The sequence below is a fragment of the Hypomesus transpacificus genome, chromosome 18 (assembly GCF_021917145.1).
Source record: "Hypomesus transpacificus isolate Combined female chromosome 18, fHypTra1, whole genome shotgun sequence".
NCBI lineage: Eukaryota > Metazoa > Chordata > Actinopteri > Osmeriformes > Osmeridae > Hypomesus > Hypomesus transpacificus.
Window position 1 is genome coordinate 11,875,484 of NC_061077.1, and position 17,958 is coordinate 11,893,441.

Consider the following 17,958-nt stretch of genomic DNA (forward strand, 5'->3'; position numbering starts at 1 on the left):
TTAAATGAATATTCAGTTGCGTTCTGAGAAAAAATTGTGCCGTTTGAACCTCATTCTTCCAATTTAATACTAGTTTGTTTGGTTGTCCTTTGGTGAGGTGGAAACATACTTCTCAGTTCAAGTCTTTTATTTGTCAGGTGCTCAGAGCAACACAAGGTCAGACTGGGCACTGAAATTCTTAAGACAAGACAACGCAAGCACCTGGCATAACATAACATATAAGTACACAGTTAAGTCAATACAACAGCAGTGTCCCCCATGTGTATTACTCCACTGAGAACCACTATGGACTAAAGCAGTCCTGTCGCCAACAAAACCAACCTTGTAACACAAAAAAGCTGCACAGACCATCTTCTTTCCCCCCAAAAAAATTATTACTAACCCTGTTAATGGTTATGGTTAAGTTCATGCGATATACAGGAAGTGAGAAACTGATAAAGCCATGTTGCACAGACCAGCAGACAGGAAGGGAGATGAGAGGAAGCTTCACTATGTTCCATCGGTTCCGCTAGTTCCATCCATCTCCCTGGGCCCAAACTGGCGCCCTACCGGCCCCACTCCCCCAGGGGAAGGTTGAAATGACCCCCCTGCCTGGGGTCCAGGAAGTTGTTCCCCCCGGGGGAGCAGGGGAGCCGGGGGTCAGCGGTCTGGACCAGGGACACCTTACAAGTCAGCATCTCCACACGCACCTCACACCACGAGGGGAAGTCCACAGGGCGATGCACCCTGCATGGAGACAGGAGGGAGGGACACATTACAATACCACGACCTGAGCTCTGGTCCTCGAATGCATGTGTGTGCTTCTTGTTTGGTGGTTGGTCAGTAACACAGCCCTGTGTGTCAGTTACACAGCCCTGTGTGTCAGTTACACACTCCCTTTCTCCATTTTCGGGGGCATCTCAGTACTCACGTTTCACAGCAACCCACCCCCACTGGGTGCAGACAGGTGCACTGGAGACAGCCGTTCTCCATCCAAGTATCCCCCAGAGAGTAGTGCTTCCCCTCATACACACACAACGCTGAGAAAGAAACAGAAGAACTCCTAAGGATTTCTACAACTAGAGATATCCATGCTGATAAAACCAGCTCAAACACTCGCAATTGAACTTGAATGTGATTGGACGACTTGTCAACCCCTAACAGTCTCCTAAACCATTGTTCAGCCCTGAGATAATCCTTCAGATCTGAATTGAAGATTGTATAAAGAAAGGAACGGATTCGAGACGATGTCCTCAACAGGACCCGGAACCTCACCTCTGGAGTTGAAGTGACACTGCATGGGTGCGGTGGAGCAGGTGGCCCACAGCAGGGTTCCCATCAGGAGGGTCAGCGGCCAGGTCCTCACAGAGCTCTTCATCTTCCTCTGCTGCTCCTCTTTGGCTTCTGCTTGTCCCTGTGCTCCTCACACCTTCATATATACCTCCTCCGGATCTTTACGAGCGCGGGGCGCAGGGGTGGGTCCGGACGGGGGCGTTAGAGAGGGACGCCACTAGGAGGGGAGGCGGGTGTATGGTTTGGGGGTGGCGGTGGTGTGGTGGTGGTGGTGGAGTTGGGGAGGAGGCTGCTGGGGATGGGGGGTGAGGGGAAAAAGGCTGTGTCTTGGCACAGTTTTGGCACTCCGGAGATCACCGCGCTGCGCTCCGTCGGGCATGACCCCCTTAAATGATAGAAACACTGACACATTGGGCTATGACTAAGAGGGAGGGATGGAAGAGAGGTGAGAGAGGGAGGAGAGAGGTGAAGGGGGGGGGAGGAGACAGAGGTGAGGTCCAAAGAGAACCAGTAAAGGAGGGAATGGCTGACATGGTTGGACTGACATGATTCAGACTCGGTCTGAGGGTTTCAGGCCCTAAGTCCTTCGTTCTTTTTCAAAAAGCGACACAACGTCCCTACGATTAAACCGCTAGTCCACATGTGTTCTGTATGATTGTACAATGCCGTTTCATCTTTACCCACCATATGTGTAACTGTGGTTACTAAAGAGCCCTAACACGCAAACATGTGTGCACAGACACACATGCATGCATGTATATATACACATGCACCAGCCTACTGCTTTCATTGACCCCTATCTGCCTCCTTTGGAAGCTAGAGTGAGCTCATGTTGATGATGTCATGGCGGTGTGTCCACACTGTGACCTCATGCAGGTTCTATCCAGCGCAACGACCCCAGAGGAGCAGACAGACACACACAGGAGAGGATGGATGAAGACTGGATGTTTGGGAGGAGGAAGCTCATAAAAACAGGATTCGACTTTTATAGATCTATGGCTCCCGGTACAGGTCTGTGTGTGATGTCTGTGTCTGTGAGCATGTTTGTGTGTCAGTGAATACATGTGAGGGATTATTTATTAGTATAAACACAGGGGGACATCCACAGGTCCATCCTCTCCCATCGTGTGGCTGTCTGTATGGGGTGCTGGAAGTCATCTTTGGTTAAGGTCATGTGACCACCCGACAATGGGAAGTGCGAGGTTGCTAGCGCCACGGCAACGCTCCCTGAGCCTAAACCAAACATGAGCTCATCTTCATTTTCACTATCAACTCCTGAGCTCAGAGATCATAGGAAAAACCTGCAATGAGGGAGTGGACCGTCTCAGAGAGAAGGGGGTGGCCCCAGGGGCTCACAAGGCTGCTTTATGTGCATGTTCTCTCATTCTCCAGCAGTAGTCAAAGAGTGTTGATGGGTCTCCTTCCTTGGCCAGGGGTGCTACCACATAGATTGGAATGTCTTCTTGTATTTGTCTTCTGTTTGTGTGTGTGTGTATGTGTGTGTGTGTGTGTGTGTGTGTGAGTGTGTGTGTGTGTGTGTTCAAAATGACTCAGTTGTCCCTCTGCATCTACGTAGATATCTTCACTTCCAAAGGGCTCTTGGGCCGTGTGACACCAACTCCTCACCAGCACCAACAGCAGTTTTGGTTCCTCTCTATACCGAAGCCCAAGGGTCCTGTACGACTAAGCTGGAGATGGATCGTCACCCTGCTCTGACGAGGTGTTGACTAGGGAGGTGTTCTTTTCCATCTTGTATCTTTACTTCATGATGAAGTGTGTGTTGCGCACACACCCCTCCGGTCCTCATGGGTGTTTAGTAACTGGTGGCATGTGTGTGCGTTTATTGGTGACATTTTGACTCTGACATTTCAGAGAACTGTCATCATGGTCGTTTTCTAGACTTTTCTGTGGATGGTGTCATCATCACCATAAACAGGTCTCAGTCCGGCAATGTTCAATAAAAACATTTTTCATGGACAACATGTTTGTTTATTGTAGGACGTTGAAGAAGCGATGAAAATATGTGGTGTGGAGACCTGCCGAGGAGTGATTAGGAAATGAGACGTAATGTTCCTGCCTTCCAGACTACTAGTCCCAGACGCCACCGGTAACCACAGCAAGCCCAACTTACCCCTACAATAATTTTTACCATGAAAACCGCTACACAACCCTTTTCATCACAACATCAACACAGTAACGCATCTGCATCAGACATCACCATACCCCCCCCACCATACTGTGATCCTGTCGCCCGCCACACCAGGTAAGCAATGGGGCTTGTCCGTTTTAACAGCTATTTAATAATTAGTGGAGCGTGGCAACCTGGCACACGGCAACGATTAAACCTTCCTGACAACTGAGTCATCCCTCAAAGTTATATAAACTGGGGGATTCAAGGGTTAGGAGACGGTTCTGGAAACAATATAGCATAGAGAACACCTAATGTAGTGCCTACTTACGCCATTATACTTGAAACATTCTATGGTTAAAACATTGACAATATGACTTGTATGCTTAAGAAATGGTGTAAAGCAAGACACCAAATTAGGCGTCTATCGCTTTAAGGTTTTACTTTAGACTCCGCCTCATTGTGATTTTTTTTCATCCAGGAAGAACGTTAACGTTTTAAGGCTCGACAAATCGACCCTTGAGTAATGCGATTGACGGCTATGTCTCTTGTTGACAGTTCATCGACTAACCATTGCTTTTCCCTGAAACAAGCTTTCGGTTGTTGCGTTTACTGACAAAAACACAACATCATGCCCGGACAGACTCGTTCTTATAATGTCATTCCTTAAAATCAAGACTATAAAATATTTATTGTGATATTTGGATAGATATATTTTCTAACTAATTTATAAACCATTGTTGTACTGGTTTGAATATGCCAACTAGCTAGTTAGCTATAGCTTACCAGACAGCTTTAGGGTATTCAAAGTAAGAGGCCTTGTTCGAAGCCCACTGCTCGGATACAATCTGCAACTATTTTAGTGTGTGTTTTATTTTCTGGAAGATGGACACAGAGAAGTTTAACTATGTCTACAGCTGTGACTTGGATATCAATGTTCAACTCAAAATGTAAGTGGTTTGGTTTGAAGTAATTCAGAAAGGCTGTTCAAAGACAACTGGTGAAGATGTCATCAAATCCCTATAGTTAGCTTCCTCGTAGAAGATGCTGATAGTATGTCAACTCTTGCACAAATAAGATAGACTACTTATAATTTATATTTTAGCAACTGGCCCTAACGCGTCTCGGTTACGTTAGTTGTTTGTTGAATATTTACACAAGCGAGCTCGGCAACTATGACAAGTATATCAGGCATAACGTGCCCTGCGAGGGCTCTTAGAACACAATATGCTCGTTGTTGACATCATGCACATTCCACCATGGGCTTGCGGGCGTCTCGTGACGACCGTTAACAAGCTGAGTACCACCGAATGGGTATAATAAAATTATATTCATAATTCTCAACAAACCGTCCGTGCGATGTTTCGCAGCGTGTTATGATCGGGAATAAAATAGTCTTATGTCACATGAGTTATCGCAACTGTTATCCGCAGTCAGTTTGATTTAGTTATGCTTAACTTAAGCTCACTGAAGTCATTGCTCACAATTGGTAAACACCGGTCAACCCCTACAAAAAAGACAGTAGAACACTTAAAACGCTCTTTCAGTTAAAAACGAATATTTTATCCTCTATTATCTCATCCACTTCCCCCATCTCTCAACCCTACCCCCCCCCCCCCCCCCCCATCCTCCTCTCTCTCTTCCTCCTCTCTCCCTTGTCTCCTCTAGTGGTAGTCTTGAAGGGAAGAGGGAACAGAAGAGCTACAAGGCTCTACTCCAAGACCCAATGCTGCGCTTCTCTGGTCTCTACCAGGAGAACTGCTCCGACCTGTACGTCACATGCCAGGTGTTTGCTGAGGGCAAGCCGCTGGCGCTGCCAGTACGGACCTCCTACAAGGCCTTCAGCACACGCTGGAAGTGAGTGTACAGGGAGAAAACACACATACACACACTGTAACACCGTGGATCATAGTAAGTAAATCACTGTTTCTGTATCTCATATCCAACAAAGTGTCTGTCTGACAAGCCTTCATGGCTTTACAACAGCATTGTATACTTCCGGCCCTCTATAACTCCCTCTCACACTCTCCCCCCATCCTTCTCTCCATGTCCCTCCCTCCCTCCCCCCATCCTTCTCTCCATGTCCCCCCCTCCCTCCCCCCATCCTTCTCTCCATGTCCCCCCCTCCCTCCCTCCCTCCCCCCATCCTTCTCCTTCATCCTATACTCCTCATCCTCTCCTTCATCCTATACTTCCGGCCCTCTATAACTCCCTCTCACACTCTCCCCCCATCCTTCTCTCCATGTCCCCCCCTCCCTCCCTCCCTCCCTCCCCCCATCCTTCTCTCCATGTCCCCCCCTCCCTTCCCCCCATCCTTCTCTCCATGTCCCCCCCTCCCTCCCTCCTCCCATCCTTCTCTCCATGTCCCCCCCTCCCCCCTCCCTCCCTCAGCTGGAACGAGTGGCTGCGTCTGCCGGTAAAGTACCCCGACCTGCCCCAGAGTGCCCAGGTGGCCCTCACAGTGTGGGACGTGTACGGGCCGGGCAGGGCCACGCCTGTGGGCGGGACCACCGTCACCCTCTTCGGCAAATATGGGTGAGTGACCGTGTGCGTGTCATGCATATATTCAAAGCGAAACACATGAAGAAGTCACGTGAAAGTGATGCATTTTAAGACTGTATTCTTCTGACACTAGCTACAAGTTGGGTGCCTCTCTGCCATCTCTCTCTCTCTCCCCTCCTCTCTCTCCCCCCCCCCCCCCCCCCTCTCTCTCTCTCTCTGACAGTATGTTCCGGCAGGGGATGCATGACCTGAAGGTGTGGCCAGGGGTGGAGGGAGACGGAAGCGAGCCGACCAGCACCCCTGGACGCACCAGCAGCAGCCTGGCAGAAGACCAGATGGGCAGACTGGCCAAGGTGGGCATTGAGGGGAGAAGAATGGGACGTGTGTGTGTGTGTGTGTGTGTGTAAGAAGCAGAGCTAAAGGTTAGGCGGTAAAGAGCATATTTGATGGAGTGGGCATTGTGTGCTTGGTGTGTGTGTGTGTGTGTGTGAGATAACCTCTTGTAACAGGGTGTATCTAAAACGTGGTCTGTTCCAGGGCCCTGACCTGCAGATACTCAGTGATGTGAGTACAGGCTTTGGGAGGAGAGGCGGTGGAACGCTGGGCGTGTGTGTCTATATCTGTGTGTAGGCATTAGGGTCTTCCATAAGTGCTACTTGTGTAGCCAATTGCCACATCTATTTAGTGATGTGCATGGATTGTCTGTGTGTGTTTGTGAGAGAGACAGACATATTGCCTGTGTTTTCCCTTGTCATTTACATTTATATTACATTTAGTCATTTAGCAGACGCTCTTATCCAGAGCGACTTACAGTAAGTACAGGGACATTCTCCCTGAGGCAAGTAGGGTGAATTGCTGTGCCCAAGGACACAACGTTATTTGCACGGCCGGGAATCAAACCGGCAACCTTCTGATTACTAGCCCTAACCGGTCAGCCACCTGACCCTAACCCTATTTAGATAGGAGAGTAGCAAGTTTGTAGCCTGACGTTGTCATACTCATAATTCTAGTCAGAGTATGAGTCTGATAACTCTCTGTTGGGCTGTGAGTATGGGGCGTGTTTCAACCCAACTCGAAAAACAAATGCCTATTCGCTCAATTGGATAGATTTACAACCAATCAGAGCAACGTAATATGTTGTTTGTTGAAAACGAATTCAACCCAAGTGCTCTTTGGTGACGTTGTTGATTACGTTACTGTTGATCATCTGTCCATCATCGTATAAAGCCCGCCCTGACAATTTGATTGGTCCGAACAGCTCCTGTCCGGACATAGTTTTTCCGCAAACGAGCTACTCCAGACCCAACTTCCCGACCAAATTTATTGTGGGCGGGGATAAGTTGGGCTGGCAGCCAGGCTAGCAAGTTTGTCTAGTAAGAACATTCGTTCAATCTGTTCAAGTCATTTTACAGTAAATGTTGGGCAACCAAACTTAGTGTCTAGGACTGGCTGTAGGTCATTGAGCCTGGTGATGTTGGTGTGAACAACTACTAACTAGGCCTTCCACTCAGGGCTTGGAGTGGGGTCCCGAGTGATGGTGTGCTTGTGTGTTCCAAGACCCACACTGACTGACTCTCTAAGAGGATTGGCTGCTATGTGTGCATTCCAAAACCTGGATTGGCCACTGGTACCCAAGCTGTGCTCTGGTTGGCTGTGTGGTGACACCGCATGCTGGTGCTTTAACTTTGGCTCAGTTGCTGTACTTTTGGTGCTAACCTCCACTGTCCATCTCTCCTGTTGCTCTGTCTTTCTGTACCCCCCCCCTCTCTCTCTCTGTCTCTCTCTCTGTCTCTCTCTCTCTCTCTCTGTCTCTGTCTCTCTCTGTCTCTCTCTCTCTCTCTCGCACTCTTTTTTCCCCCACCTCTCTTTCTCCCTCTTCTTCTCTCTCTCCAGTTGACAAAGGCTCATAGACAGGGTCACATGGTGAAAGTTGATTGGCTAGACCGTCTGACCTTCAGGGAGATCGAGATGATCAATGAGGTGCGTTTGATTTACGCCATGGTTCGAAACCTTGTAACTGCTCAAATGTACACGTCTCACAGAGTCAAACCGAATCAAAAGCACCCTTTATGACTTCAACAGAGTGAGAAGCGCAGCTCCAACTTCATGTATCTCATGGTGGAGTTTCCTCGCGTCAAAACGGGAGAGAAAGAGTACAGCATTGTGTACTACGAGAAGGTAGGTAGTACACAGTACAGTACACGCGTGCAAGTATGGAAGTATAACATGTATCCACCCAGAGCTGTGTGTGCTCGATGGGTCGTCGGTGGGATGGTCTGATTGGTTCACGTACTCTCCCTGGCCCCTCCCACTTCCAGGATGGGGACGAATCCTCTCCTGTTCCCACCAGCTCCGATATCGTCAAAGTCCCAGACCCACAAATGTGCATGGTGAGAGACCACACACAAACACACACACAGAGGTTACGAGCCGACTTCGATGAGGTTTCATAGGATGATCAACAATCTTCATGTTGGAGCGCGTTGAGACGTGGTTGACGTTTTGGCTTTGTGTCCCTCCTCCCCCGCCGTAGGAGAACCTGGTGGAGAGTAAACACCACAAGCTGGCTCGCAGCCTGCGGAGCGGCCCCTCTGACCACGACCTCAAACCCAACGCTGCCACCAGGGACCAGCTCAATGTCAGTGCCTTTACTAGTGTGTGTGTGTGTGTGTTGATATTAGTTCAGACCATCAGGACATAAGCTAGTATGTGTGTGTGTGTGTTGATGTATATGAGTGTGTGTCTCAGTACACTCACACCAGCCTCTCTCTGGTCTCAGATCATAGTGAGCTACCCTCCAACCAAGCAGCTGAGCTCCGAGGAACAGGACCTGGTGTGGAAGTTCCGTTATTACCTCACCACCCAGGAAAAGGTCTGTGCTCTCACCTCCTCTCCCATGTCTCCTGTGTGTGTGTGTGTGTGTGTGTGTGTGTGTGTGTGCACGCATTCCATGAAGCAAACAGCTAAATTACCTGTAAACATTTTAACACCTGTGTGTGTGTGTGCACACATCTGTTACACAGCAAGATAGGCTTGCCTCCTTTCCATGAAGCAAACAGCTGATTTACTGTTTATTAACCCCCGTGTGTGTGTGTGTCCATCCACCTCCACCCCTTCATCCAGGCGCTGACTAAGTTCCTGAAGTGTGTGAACTGGGCTCTGGCCCAGGAGGCCAAGCAGGCCCTGGAGCTGCTGGGGAAGTGGAGGCCCATGGACGTGGAGGACTCTCTGGAGCTGCTCTCCTCCCAGTTCACCAACCCAGACGTCCGCCGCTACGCCGTGGCCCGCTTGCAGCAGGCCGACGATGAGGTGTGTGTGTGTGTGTGTGGGGTCAGATGGCTGAGCGGTTAGGGAATCAGGCTATTAATCAGAAGGTTGCCGGTTCAATTCCCGGCTGTGCTAAATGACGTGTCCTTGGGCAAGGCACTTCACCCTACTTGCCTCAGGGGGAATGTCCCTGTACTTACTGTAAGTCGCTCTGGATAAGAGCGTCTGCTAAATGACTAAATGTAATATAAATGTGTGTGTCTGTTAAATGTTGAAGTTAACCAGGACACCTAACCCCAACCCCCCTCCCCCCTCTCCTCGGTGTTCCAGGACCTTCTGATGTACCTGCTTCAGCTGGTCCAGGCTCTGAAGTACGAGAACTTCAACGACATCCAGGGAGGGCTGGAGCCAGGCAGCAAGAGGGACTCCCAGGGCCTGGGAGAGAGCTCCACACTGGGGGACCTGGACAGGTCAGCAGGGGGGTCTGGGTCTGGAGCACCATGGTCCAGCCTCGTACAGAAGAGCACTTCTGTGAAACTTGCATGCTGATTCTCTGAATTCTATCAGGGGCGTTGTGTTATTAAATGTGGTGACCTGTGTGTGTGTACAGTTCCCAGGTCCAGACAGGACCCTCAGTGCCCTCGGCTGCTACACAGAAGGGGAAGGAGGGAGCGGACAACGAGAGCCTGGAGGTAAGAGGGAGGGAGAGGAAGAGGAAGATGGAGGAATCTTAGTCATGAAGAAAACCAAACAGTTTGTTCTTCCTCCTGTGCAGCAGGATCTGTGCACGTTCCTCATCTCCAGAGCCTGCAAGAACTCAACCCTGGCCAACTACTTGTACTGGTGAGTGTGTGTGTGTGCACACCTGTGCGTACACCTGTGCGTGTGTGTGTGTGTGTGCACACCTGTGTGTGTGTGGTAACGCAGTGTTCTCCTCCTCAGGTACGTGATAGTGGAGTGTGAGGACCAGGACACCCAGCAGAGAGACCCCAAGACCCACGAGATGTACCTGAACGTCATGAGGAGGTTCAGCCAGGCTCTGCTCAAGGTCAGGCTGCCAGCACTGCTGGAACAGTCTCACACACACACACACACACGCTCTCACTCCCTGGGGCGCTGTGCCTCCGTTCAAACAAACCTTTTCTCAGGGATTTGAGGTGAGATCACATATCCTCCCTCTCCCTCTCCCTCTCCCTCTCCCTCTCCCTCTCCCTCTCCCTCTCCCTCTCCCTCTCCCTCTCCCTCTCTCTCTCTCTCTCTCTCTCTCTCTCAGGGTGATAAGAGTGTGAGGGTGATGCGCTCCCTGCTGGCCTCCCAGCAGACCTTCGTAGACAGACTGGTGATGCTGATGAAGGCTGTGCAGAGAGAGAGCGGCAACCGCAAGAAAAAGGTAGGACACACACACACTCTCTCTCACACACACACACACATCGGACGGTCATGTGGAGCACTCTGGTAGAGTGAGAGAGGCTCAGAGCCCCTCTTTGGCGCCGTGATGAAGCTTTGTGACGTGATGGCGCCCCCTGTGTGTCAGACGGAGCGACTGCAGGCCCTGCTGGCCGACAACGAGAAGGTGAACCTGTCTGAGATCGAGCCCATCCCCCTGCCCCTGGAGCCCCAGGTCAGGATCAGGGGCATCGTGCCCGACACCGCCACGCTCTTCAAGGTGAGCCACCACCCTGGCCACGCATCCTCCTTCTGTGTCTCCTTCGTCCCCTCCTTCATCCCCTCCTTCATCCCCTCCTTCATCCATGCCCTTCAACAACCTCCTCCCTCCCTCCCTTCCATCTCCTTCTCTGCCTTTCTCCTTCTAGACTAGTGCTGGGCAATCCTGGTCCTCAGGGTACCCCCTGTCCTGCATGTTTTAGATGTTTCCCTGCTCCAACACACCTGATTCAAATGAATGTGGAAGCCTGGTAATGACCATTCATTTGAATCAGGTGTGTTGGAGCAGGGAAACATCTAAAACATGCAGGACAGGAGGTACCCTGAGGACCAGGGGTTGCCCACCCCTAGTCTCGACGTTTCTCTCTCCTATTTGGAAACGTCTGTTAAGAGGTGGTTGTAACCTCTCCACCCCCACTAACCTCTAACCACTAAGCTCCCGTGTGTTGTCCTCCTCCGGCAGAGTGCCCTGATGCCGGCCAAGCTGCTTTTCAAGACGGAGGACGGGGCCATGTACCCGGTCATCTTCAAACACGGGGACGACCTGAGGCAAGACCAGCTCATCCTGCAGATCATCTCCCTCATGGACAAGGTTTACACACACACACACATTCTCCACATACGCAAGGTTGTTCACAATGTGTGCTTGTTTTGGCTACCCGCAATGCTTTGGGGCTATCTTGTTGTTATTATCAGTGACCTATGCAGTTTGTAAAGCTCTCTCTTGGAAGTCGCTTTGGATAAAAGCGTCTGCTAAATGAATAAATGTAAATGATGTACATGTAAGGTGATCATCACTCACCCGTAGTACACCTTTAAGCACAAGTGATGTGTGTCTTTTTAGAGATTGTATGAAGTTGACACACAAGTGATTATTTGCTTTCTCTATTTTTTCTCTCTCAGCTCTTGAGGAAAGAGAACTTGGACCTGAAGTTGACGCCATACAAAGTTCTGGCAACCAGCACCAAACACGGTGAGCACCGTTTGGTGTTTTCTTCATATATATTTGTAATATTTTGGGACAGGAAGTGTGCAACGTGACCTTTGACCTTGTAAGTTTGTTCTAACCCTTTCCAGGGTTCATGCAGTTTGTCCAGTCAGTTCCTGTGGCAGAGGTACTGGCCACTGAAGGCAACATTCAGGTAGGAAATTGTTCAAACTTTTAATTCTTTTGGATACCTCCTGTGTCTGAGTAGAAACTGTCAACAGTCTTGTTCTTCCTTGAATGTTTTTACACTTTAATATTGTTTTGCTCTTTTCATTAGAGCTTCTTCAGAAAACACGCTCCTAGTGAAAAAGGGCCCTATGGCATCAGCCCTGAGGTGATGGACACCTACGTTAAGAGCTGTGGTGAGTGCTCTCCCTCTAAAGCCCTCCCACTTCACCGCCACTGGCCATCCTATTGGTCAAAGTGTCACTCATGTAACCATGCTGTCCAATAGAACTGAGTCCAGCAATATCTCTCTGTTTTTCCTCTCACCCAGCTGGTTACTGCGTCATAACGTACATCCTTGGAGTGGGAGACAGACATCTGGACAACCTGCTACTAACTAAGACCGGTAATAGACCGAGACACACGCTAAGGAGAGTCACACTTAACTTCCAGTCCCCTACATAAAACTCTCTCCCTGTCTGGATCTTTCTTCCCCTTCAGGGAAGTTGTTCCATATTGACTTTGGCTACATCCTGGGCCGCGACCCCAAGCCCCTGCCCCCGCCCATGAAGCTGAGCAAGGAGATGGTGGAGGGCATGGGGGGCATGCAGAGCGAGCAGTACCAGGAGTTCAGGAAGCAGTGTTACACCGCCTTCCTTCACCTCCGCAGGTAGGGGAAACACACACACACAGTGCTGTGGGATAGGAGACACACACACACATATAGAAGTGCTGTGGGATAGGAGATATATACACTCACACACACAGTCCTTTCCACACTGTGACATCAGAAGTTTACAGACTCCTCCCCCTCTCCCCAGGTACTCCAACCTCATCCTGAACCTGTTCTCTCTCATGGTGGACGCCAACATTCCTGATATAGCACTGGAGCCCGACAAGACTGTTAAAAAGGTGAGCGGACGCGCACACACACACACACACCCACCTTCCTTGTAAAGGAGACACCAACCTCGCTGTATTGGTTTGTTACCATCAAAGGCGTTCTGTCCCCTTTCCAGGTGCAGGACAAGTTCCGATTGGACCTGTCTGACGAGGAGGCGGTCCACTACATGCAGAGTCTGATCGACGAGAGTGTGGGGGCTCTGTTTGCTGCTGTGGTGGAGCAGATCCACAAGTTTGCCCAGGTGGGTTCACCTCTCTGAGCCTTTTATGACTGACACCTGAGAGTTGATGTCACCCTCGTTTTAATCCCTGATGTTAAGTGCTGTAATCCAGGTGTTTTAATTCATCTTGTAACCATAAGTGCTGTGTGTGTGTGTGTGTGTGTGTGTGAGAGAAAGAGAAAACAAGATTGTTTGAGAAAGACCAGAGCCAGGCAGTGTGTGCGCTGTGTTAATGTGTGTGTCTCCTCTGCAGTACTGGCGCAGATGAACAGAACCAACGAGATTCGAGTGAACTGGCAAAAACCATGGAGAGAGCGCAAGCGCTGTTGCCGTAGAAACCGAAGGCCCCCCATCCCCCACAACCCTGCCGTGTCCCTGCAGGTGCCAGGTGTGTGTGTGTGTGAGAGTGTGTGTGTGTGAGACACGGCTGTTCCGCTGAACAGAGGCCAAGAGTGCAGTGCCAACCTCTACTGCAAGACGGCAAAACATGGACTGATCATGCCTTTGTTATGTTAGCGTTTGTATATATTATATATAATGAAAATTCAATGTATGGCCAAATAAACAACACACTTCTGATACACTAGCGAGACTGAGTCAGTGGCATAATTTTCTCATGTGTTTACAGGTCAGTACACCAAAGAGTGTTGTCAATTCTAAACCAGCGGTCTTCATCCCTGGTCCTCAGGGCCCACTGTCCTGCATGGTCTAGAATGTAGAACATGAAGGACAGCATCTAGAATGCAGGGAAACATCTAGAATCTTCCCTGCTTCAACGCTCCTAATTCAAATGAACAGGTCGTTGTCAAGCTCAGCAGGAGCCTGATAATGACCGTTCATTAGAATCAGGTGTGTTGACCTCTAAATCCTACAGGACAGTGCTCCCTCAGGTCCAGGGTTGAAGACCACTAAACAATGATATATCTGTCTAACTTTAGCTGTGTGAGTCATCAAGCAAAATGACTCAGCATTTCTTGTCAGGAGGCGCATGGAAGTCAATAGCAGTCAGACCTTCACTTTAACACAGTGTGGAAAAACACCTCATCTAACACGACATGGATGGATTCAAGTGCCCAGTCTGCTAATCATGCTTTCCTTAGGTCAGATCAGGGACTAGTCCAGGGTAGGAGGGAAGGATTGTGGAGGATTCAAACGTCGCCGTAGCTACGGGGGAGGGGGGGGGGGCAGGTTACAGACCCAGGGGGGCCATTAGTGAGGGGGGTTCTACCCAACTGACTGCAAATACAGCTTAACCAATAAAAAGCTGGTCCAGAATCGTTTAAAAGGTCTGAGATTTCTCTGTTGGAACCCAGAGGGGATGACTGTACGACTGACAGGGTTAGGGTTTGGACCTGCTCCCCTGCTCATATACACATCAACATCTGATGTCGTGAAACTGTTAGTATCCATATCCTGATGGTGAGCACCCCCCACGGTTTCCAAATGTTCCGGAAAAGGTGCAGCGGGCAGCAGAAAGGGAGGAAGGGACCGTGTTCTCTGCTCCGGGTCCCAGGATGGGGGGGGGGGCGACGAGGGGGGGGGGGGGGGGGGGGGTAGAGGCAACTGTTAGTCAGTGACTCAGCGAATGAAGAAAAAAAGCGCTTGTTAGAGAACGTGAGGAGGTATGGGCAGAACATATGTCGGAGGAGGGGGGTAGGGGGGCGGTGATGCCAAACGTTTGATTGGTTTCGTGTTGATTAATGTGTGGTCTGGACCGTACCACAGCTGAAGCAGGGGGCTGTGAGCCAGCAAGTGGGCTGTGGGGAGATTTAGAGGGTTCGGAATGTTCCATGGTGAACAGCACCCCATAATCAATCTCTGGAATGAAATGTTGTTGTTTTTTTATGCCATCTCTGAGCCTCACCTCTGTAGATGGCACTGGGCTCTGGCTCAGAGCCTGGTACCTCCTCTTCCTCCAGAACCTTGAGCTCCTTGGACTGGACCAGCATCTCTGCTCCTTCTCCACCTTCTCTCCCTCAGAGCCAGATCCACACCTCCCAGAGCTCCCCCGGAAGCCTCTGGTTGCCTGGCAATGAAGGCTCCACCTCTGGTCCTGGGTGCTGAGATGGTGGCACGGGTCGACATAGTGCAGAGAGGTACACCGTTGCGTCGGATGATGTGCTTGTGGCTTGACACCAGGCCGCTGAGCTCCTTCCCTACACGGCCCGAGTTCAGCCCCACTCGGGCTCACTAGGAAAGGGGGCTGAGGATGTGCTCGAGGCCTGCTCCTGGGTGTCTGTGCTGACGTAGGCGGGGGAGGAAAGGACGGACATGTGATCTTCTAGAACCTCCAGGTGGATGTCACTGAGGTGGACGGCGTCAGTGGACACAGGCTTATAGAGGGACATCTAAAGAATACACACACACACACACAAAGTCAGTTTTTAGTTATGTGTGTGTGTGTGTGTGTGTGTGTGTGTAAACAGTAAAAGAAGGTAAAAAGAGAGAGAGCTACATCAGAGGGTACCAGCGCCTTGGGGAGCTCTTCCGTCGTGTTTGGTGTCCGAGTCCGTCTCAGAAAGAGGAGGAGGAGAAGGAGGGAGGGGAAGAGGAGGGCACAACTCACCCCCATCCACACCAACACAGGCTGCTGAGAACCTGCACATCCAGACAACAGCAGTCAAAATGTTGTGAGGATACGAAAGAACAGATCGGTTGTGAGATCATTTCTTGGTCATGGGGCCAAGCATTCACCAATCTCAGTGTTGCAGATTGAGGCCTCACCTGGTCTGGGGGCTGTGGGGACACACTGGGGGGGTGAGGGGGGTGAGGATGCTGGGGTGAAGGAGCGGGGTTGGAGGGAGAAGTTGGCCACAACGCAGAAGACTTGTCCTGGAGCCAGATCTGAGAACTCCTCCCTGGCCACCACGTCCAGGGTCCACACAGTCCGCCTCTACAAGGAAATCAGCCAATCACGGCGGAAGTTGCTAAACGGAATCTCACGGCAAGCCACTCACGGCGGAAGTTAACAAATTACAGAGACTGTAACAATGCAGAAACACAGTGAGAGAGGGTTTTTTAGGAAGAGGAGTACCTGGTATTGGGAGAGGTTGAGCTGGTTGTAGACGGTGATGGTGGTCCAGGGGTCGATGAACTCTGACACAGGACAGCAGCTCCTTAGAGAGCACCTCCTGCTGGCTGAACATGGGAACTGCACCTCCACAACCAGCACAGCCTTGTCCAGGGAGACGGAGACAGAGGGAGGGCTGAAGGCTGGGAGAAACAGTGAAGAAAAAACATTAAGCACACAAATGAACATGACTGTCAGTAAGTTCAATTACTATTTCACTTATACAATTAGCTACTTTTTGGTTTTGGCATTGTTAAGATATCTATGCCAATAGACCCATGTAGATATGGTGTTCACAGATGGAGCATGTGTGGAAGTGTGTGCTTATCCAGTACTGACTGAAGTCCTCGTGGTCCAGGCTGCGTGGTTCTGTCCACACCAGGTCCTGTGGGCCCACATGCAGCCCCAGGCGGAGCAGGTGGTACAGGTTCAGGTCCAGGAAGGCCCGGGTCAGGTCACAGTGTGGGGAGGACACACGCACACACCCTGTCACATTCAGCCATGGCTCACTGGAGCACACACACACATTAGCTTTTTGCATAAATTCAAAGAAGAAAGCTCTCCTTTAAAACATTCACATATACACACACACACACATTTGGACTTTGGGCTGTGGTGATAATGTAAATGTGTAGCATCTCTTCTCTCCTGATACATCTACCCCTCCTCTGCTCTCGGTTTCTCTTTCCTCCCTCAGCCACCTTCTCCCCCCCCCCTCACCTTTCTTCCTCTCCTCTTCCACTTCCCCTCTCTCGCTCTCAACCCATCTCCATCTTTCTCACCCTCTTCTCCGAAACACTCACTACTACCTCTCTTTCTCTGAGGACAATGTGAGGTTCGGACACCTGTTGGGTGTACATAACCCTCCGTCATTCATTCGGTCCGGTTTTCCATAAGCTTTGTGGTGTGTGTGTGTGTGTGTGTGCACGTGTGTACTGAGCTCAGGCCCACCCCTGCTGTTTGGTCTGGACGGTGTAGGTGGTGTTTAGGTTGTCAAGGGAACAGCTCCACCACAGGAGGTAGCTTAAGTCCAGGGAATCCACTGTGCTGTCACACTTGGAACTGTGCGACCCTGGAGACAGGCACGCAACGCAGCCCCAAATAGAACAGTCACTGACTGGCCCGTCATGGTCTCAGACACATTGAAGCACAGACCTACTGTACTGTACCTACTGGACATTGACTATCAATCAAAGTGTATAATTTCAACTAGGCTGTGTAAACAATTTATGGAGTGTGACAGGAATATGTTTTAGGTAGATCTCACACACACCTGTGAGGAAGAAAGCGGCATCCACAAAGACTCCCGATAACACACTCAACTGGAGGATTGTTGTCGCGCCTGTGGTCCCCATGGAAACCAGCTGTACCGGATGAACTTTGCTCTGGAAGATAAGAAGAATCTATTAGAACTCCCAACAGAACCAGAACTCAGTCCTCCACGGAACATTCCGTACACAATCTCAGAGCAGCACACCCAAGATTCAAGAACCAATCAACTGATGTGACGAAACGCTTACCTGTGCGGACGGAGGAGAGTGTGATGGCCAGGTGACGATGGAGAGCGATGACAGGGGACAGGAAGAGCTCAGGACACTGAGGGCTTTTCTACAGCTCTGTGGGTGAGGAGGGGAAACCCTCGCGTCTGAAGGGGGAAGATGAAGGGAGGGAGGATGAGAGGGGAGGTGACAGAAACCTGCTGGAGACCCACTATGGCTTCCCAGTCTGCTTACTGTCACAGACAAGACCCCTGGAGTTTTCCAATGTAACTTAAGGG

General features: G+C 50.4%; 3 protein-coding genes across 5 annotated transcripts; 1 reads left to right on the plus strand and 2 right to left on the minus strand.

The window, feature by feature from the left end:
• Positions 1-545: 545 nt before the first annotated feature.
• msmp1 (microseminoprotein, prostate associated 1) lies at positions 546-1,357 on the minus strand. The gene is made up of 3 exons (XM_047039382.1): positions 1,255-1,357; positions 911-1,019; positions 546-726 (listed from the first exon to the last, which is right to left on the minus strand). The coding sequence occupies exons 1-3, from the start codon at positions 1,355-1,357 to the stop codon at positions 546-548; spliced, it is 393 nt and encodes a 130-aa protein (XP_046895338.1).
• A 2,631-nt stretch (positions 1,358-3,988) lies between these two features.
• Positions 3,989-14,745, plus strand: pik3c3 (phosphatidylinositol 3-kinase, catalytic subunit type 3). Of its 2 annotated transcripts, none has more exons than XM_047040585.1 (25): positions 3,989-4,350; positions 5,069-5,257; positions 5,792-5,935; positions 6,126-6,255; positions 7,796-7,882; positions 7,985-8,080; positions 8,221-8,292; positions 8,436-8,540; positions 8,682-8,774; positions 9,026-9,211; positions 9,500-9,639; positions 9,780-9,861; positions 9,945-10,012; positions 10,112-10,217; positions 10,443-10,559; positions 10,704-10,835; positions 11,298-11,426; positions 11,738-11,807; positions 11,912-11,976; positions 12,100-12,184; positions 12,319-12,393; positions 12,489-12,657; positions 12,809-12,899; positions 13,007-13,132; positions 13,365-14,745. In XM_047040585.1, exons 1-25 carry the CDS (start codon positions 4,286-4,288, stop codon positions 13,377-13,379), a joined length of 2,637 nt encoding a protein of 878 aa, XP_046896541.1. In that variant the 5' UTR covers positions 3,989-4,285; the 3' UTR covers positions 13,380-14,745. The 2 variants fall into 2 exon arrangements, with proteins under 2 accessions (XP_046896541.1, XP_046896542.1); XM_047040586.1 differs by having other exon boundaries at positions 9,948-10,012.
• Positions 14,666-17,951, minus strand: si:dkeyp-75h12.7. Of its 2 annotated transcripts, XM_047040591.1 has the most exons (8): positions 17,702-17,951; positions 17,455-17,566; positions 17,133-17,253; positions 16,521-16,690; positions 16,146-16,324; positions 15,836-16,004; positions 15,579-15,709; positions 14,666-15,459 (listed from the first exon to the last, which is right to left on the minus strand). In XM_047040591.1, the coding sequence occupies exons 2-8, from the start codon at positions 17,534-17,536 to the stop codon at positions 15,283-15,285; spliced, it is 1,029 nt and encodes a 342-aa protein (XP_046896547.1). In that variant the 5' UTR covers positions 17,537-17,566; positions 17,702-17,951; the 3' UTR covers positions 14,666-15,282. The 2 variants fall into 2 exon arrangements, with proteins under 2 accessions (XP_046896547.1, XP_046896548.1); XM_047040592.1 differs by lacking the exons at positions 17,133-17,253; positions 17,455-17,566; positions 17,702-17,951 and having other exon boundaries at positions 15,567-15,709; positions 16,521-16,879.
• Positions 17,952-17,958: the final 7 nt, after the last annotated feature.